Consider the following 4,698-nt stretch of genomic DNA (forward strand, 5'->3'; position numbering starts at 1 on the left):
TGCTAAGCTAAATTTTTAAGCAGCTATTGCTTATCAAAGCAACCAGGGCTTAGATTAAAAAAATGTTGCATGGTGGGATAAAGGTGAGAAGGATGGCAACTTTTTATCTTAGTGGGTTCCACCTTAGTCTAACAATATGAGTCTAAGCATTGGAACATACTTAACTAAACTAGCACCTTATCACATGTCCATCCTTAAAATTTACCAAGGAAATATACACTAAAATGCCCTGATGCTACCATGCAGATTATTTTTGTTTTTACGTGCACACTTATTGAACTCTTAAACGACATCTGTATTTTTTCTAAAGTTTTATACATAATATCATCATTCCATATCACTAAAATAAAATTTTTAACTTTATACTAGTTAATTTTACAGCTTACAACACTACATAACTATTAAAACATCAAATAATATTTTCTTTTATCTTTCTGTCATAAAAAAATTAGCCTAGTACTCCATTCTTCCCTAAATGTTTGACGCCATTGACTTTTTTATACATGTTTGGCTACTCATCTTATTCAAAAAATTTATATGCTTATTAAATATTTTATATCATTTTATTAATTATTAAATATACTTTTATGTGTGTGTATATATATATAACTTCACATATTTTGATAAAAAATTAGATAAGACAAGTATTCAAATGCGCATAGAAAAATCAAATGGGTTAAACATTTAAAAAGAGAGAGAAGTTGATAATGGCTGCGGTGAATTACTACGCACCGGTATCGTCATAGCATGCGATAGTTCTACCGTGCTCACAACTCAATTGCTCATTAATTAAGTTATCATCTAGGATGAAAAATGATGTGGCAAGTGAATAAATAAGAAAAGAGAATGAAATCATGTCTTGCATGAGACATAATTTTTACACAACATTCAAGATATCATGTGAGATAAATAGCATTAAATTGAAGTATGAAATAGTGTTGTTTGTATTGGAAGAGTAATGTCTAGTACTAGTTTGATTATATGAAATTTATAAAAACTACTCTAGTGCTAGTGCTATAGATAGATTAGGAATGCCGGAACACGGCAGGCATCGCCTCCTCGCGCTTAGGCGGCTGCGATACGGGGTCCAACCGGCGCGCGGCCAACGGTTCCCCGGCTCAGCCACGAAGCCGCCACCCCTCGGCATTGATCACGGCCGGCCACCGGGTGGTCCCCGGGCTGGCCAGCCATTCCATTAACTCCCCCACGCCCCCGTCCCCGTCCCCGCATCAAAAGACGACAAGCAAGCGCTCCCCGTGCTCGGCTGCCTGCCCCCGCGCGGCGAGAATCCCCACGACGCGCGCCCGGCCCCGTCCCCGTCCCATCCCACCCATCCTCCTTGCCCCAAATACCGGCGTAGTGGAGGTAGTCTACTACCGCTATGCCCGCTTCATCCACCTCCTCCAGATCCAGGCCGTTCCCCAAGCCTTCCGCCTCCCACCTCGTCCCCCACGACCTCGCCTCCTCCTGGTGCTGCTCTCCGCACGGCCACTCCCCCGCCGCCGCCGCCTTGTTCTTCCTGTCGTCCCAATCCAGCTCCCCCACCGCCGCCGCACCGGCCTCCCCTGCCCGCGCCGACCCCGCACCCATGGACCCCTCGCCGCAGCCGCCCGCCTCCGGTTACGCGCCGTCCTATCCGTCCAGCTACACCAAGTTCAACTCCGCGCTCAACGCTGGCCTCCTCAATCCTATGTCCCCGCCGCCGCTGCCGCTCGACAAGACGCGCTCCAGCCCCACCCTCTTCGACATGATGGCCAACGAGCAGGACTACCACCCGCGCACCGCCGCCGCCATCCACTCCATCCCGGCCCCGCCGCAGCCGCACCCGCTGCAGCCCGCCCGCTCCATGGACAGGCAGGTGCTGCTCCAGGATCGGGTCGCCGAGCTCATCGGCAGCTGCAGCCCCGGGAACCAGTTCAACGACGCCGACTCCTCCGACGTCCGCCTCACTCTCACCTCCAAGGATGGCCTCTCCGTCACGCTCTGCGTGCACCGCCACATACTCGTCGCCCACAGCAGGTTCTTCGCCGCGAAGTTGTCTGACCGGTGGTCCAAGCAGCAGCGGACATTGCCGCACATCGTCGAGATCTCCGACTGCGACGATGTCGAGGTGTACGTCGAGACGCTGCGGCTCATGTACTGCAAGGATCTGCGCCGGAGGCTCATGAGGGAGGATGTGAACAAGGTTCTCGGCATTCTAAAGGTGCGCCTTTTTTCTTTCTTTGATGTCTTATGGCCATCCGGGATCACTGACTTTTGTCCACTGATGAGATTTCCTCCTTTCTGTAGGTGTCCGCGGCCATTGTCTTCGATGCTGGGGTCCTGTCTTGCTTGGAATATTTGGAGGCAGCGCCATGGGCGGAGGATGACGATGAGAAGGTGGCGGCGTTGCTGACACAGCTGCACCTGGAGAGCTCCGGCGCTGGGGAGGTGCTTAAGAGGGTCTCACTGGAGCTGGCTCCCTCGGCAGTGGCTGAAGAGGTGGAGGTCGGTGGAGGCTGCAATGGTGGTGGGGAGGAGGTGTTAGTGAGGCTCCTGCAGGTCGTCCTGGAAGGGAAGGACGAGAAGGCAAGAAGGGAAATGAAGGGGCTGGTTTCCAAAATGCTAAGGGAGAACAGCACATCGCGTGGAGGAGCCATCGGAGGTGACCTCCGGAAGGAGTCACTGTATTCGGCGTGCAATGGCTGCTTGCGCCTGCTGCATGATCAATTTGTGAGGGCTGCAGGTGGTGATCAATCTGAGGTGGTGCAGATTGCCAGGCAGGCTGACAACCTTCACTGGATGCTCGACATCCTTGTAGAACGCCAGATTGCCGAAGATTTCTTGAGGACATGGGCAATGCAGATTGAGTTGGCAGAGTTGCATGGTAAGGTGCCAGCAATTCACCGCTATGAAGTTAGCCGAGTGACGGCGAGGTTGTTTGTTGGGGTTGGCAAGGGGCAGATCTTAGTATCCAAAGAGGCTCGTTGCCAGCTCTTGAGTACTTGGTTAGAACCATTCTATGAGGACTTCGGATGGATGAGGCGAGCCTGCAAGGGGCTTGACCGGCATTTGATTGAGGATGGACTTGCAAACACCATCCTGACACTGCCCCTACCAACTCAGCAGGAGATCTTGCTTGCATGGTTTAATCGGTTCCTCAACTCTGGGGAGGACTGCCCTAATATTCAGAGAGGGTTCGAGGTATGGTGGCGGCGTGCCTTCTGGAAAAGAAATGGTGAACCCGAGCAGCCACCTCGTTTAAGGATCACAGCAATCTGTGAGAATTCTTGATTACTTTGATTCAGTGGCTGAAGTTGTGATGTAAAGGTTAATGTCGTGTGATCTGTAGCTGTGTTCTAACTGTCGTGTTGAGCTGTCTATTATATCTGTTTGATTTAGGTGATTATACATGAGTATGTTCATCTTGTTCAATTATACCAGATCTGATGTATCTCTATGCTGGATCCATTTTGAACTGGAATCGAAGTACGAGTGTTTTTTCCCCAACTAGTATAACAGCTTATGGTACAAGAGTTGAGAGATTCAAATACAATGTGAAGTACATCGGTACATGGTTTCTTTGTGAGGGTCAAACGGATTATGTAAATTTTTAGGTTTTTAATTTCAGATGGATGAAACTGTACTTCCTAACGCAAGGTTTGTATAGGCTCACTCAGTTCCATATTCTTGTTTGTTTATTTTTGTTTGTGTAATTGCTAGTTGGGTGCATGTTTTACATATCCCCTTTTTCTGTCTCCTTATCTGACCGAGCTGGCATGCCATGTGATAAAAGTTGGTGTACAATTGGAATTGGATGGATGTTTGCTTCAGCGCAGTGTTAGAGTAGATTCTGATCCAATCAGTTTGATTTGTTGTATTTGTCAATGTGTGGTGGTTGAGCCGCTATGCCTTTTTCAGAATGAGTGTAGTAAGAATGAGGTGATGGTCTCACTATGTGCTAATGCTTATTAAAATGTTTGTTGTCCATGCAATTTGTTGCACCTATTTTTTATAAACTTCTGTTGTAGTGAATAGCAATCATATCTCATTATTCTGTGCACCTTCTGAGGTTTGGTGTATTGTTCAGCATCCTTACGATTTGCAATCCTTCTTCTAAGTAAGTTGACCCTCTAATATATTTTGTTATGCACTTATGCTACCTAAGCCAAACGGTAGAACAAAAGTTTTTTTTTTCAACTAAAAAGTGCCCACAGCTGGTCTCTGCCAAGTATTTCATAGCTTTTGATTATTAAAATGCATGTACTGCAATCAGCTCTGATTCCTTACCATAATCTATGTTACTACTACCTGGCTGTTTTCTTCCTCGGGAGTAAATGCCTTTACCAGACAGAAGGTGCATTTGCCTTATCTTTTTTTCAGTAAAAAGGCGTATTTGCTCTTGTGAACCACTGCTTCGGGTAAACAGCTTCTGTTATCCCTGCCTCATGGAACTAGTTTTTATGAGCTATTCATACAATTTCATGACAATTATTTTCTTTTGAAGTGCGTGTAGGTTAATTCACTTGTTTCTTGTTTGCTCAAGCCTGAACTTTGTTTATGTGATATGAAACTTAGGAAATATAACCGCAACTACTTTTTTTTAAAAAAAATCTGAAACAGAAAGCATATTGCATGTACTGATGTACATCAAGGGTAAGAATGGACAAGGACTACTGTGAAAGTGGCAAGTGGAAAGAAGTCCAGAAAGAGTCAGAA

At 46.8% G+C, this 4,698-nt stretch overlaps 1 protein-coding gene across 1 annotated transcript; it reads left to right on the top strand.

Moving 5' to 3' along the window:
- The first annotated feature begins 1,315 nt into the window (after window positions 1-1,315).
- Window positions 1,316-3,439, top strand: LOC102711340 (BTB/POZ domain-containing protein At1g63850). The gene is made up of 2 exons (XM_006652622.3): window positions 1,316-2,203; window positions 2,290-3,439. Exons 1-2 carry the CDS (start codon window positions 1,382-1,384, stop codon window positions 3,271-3,273), a joined length of 1,806 nt encoding a protein of 601 aa, XP_006652685.3. The 5' UTR covers window positions 1,316-1,381; the 3' UTR covers window positions 3,274-3,439.
- Window positions 3,440-4,698: the final 1,259 nt, after the last annotated feature.

The sequence above is a fragment of the Oryza brachyantha genome, chromosome 4 (genome assembly GCF_000231095.2).
Source record: "Oryza brachyantha chromosome 4, ObraRS2, whole genome shotgun sequence".
NCBI classification, from domain to species: domain Eukaryota; kingdom Viridiplantae; phylum Streptophyta; class Magnoliopsida; order Poales; family Poaceae; genus Oryza; species Oryza brachyantha.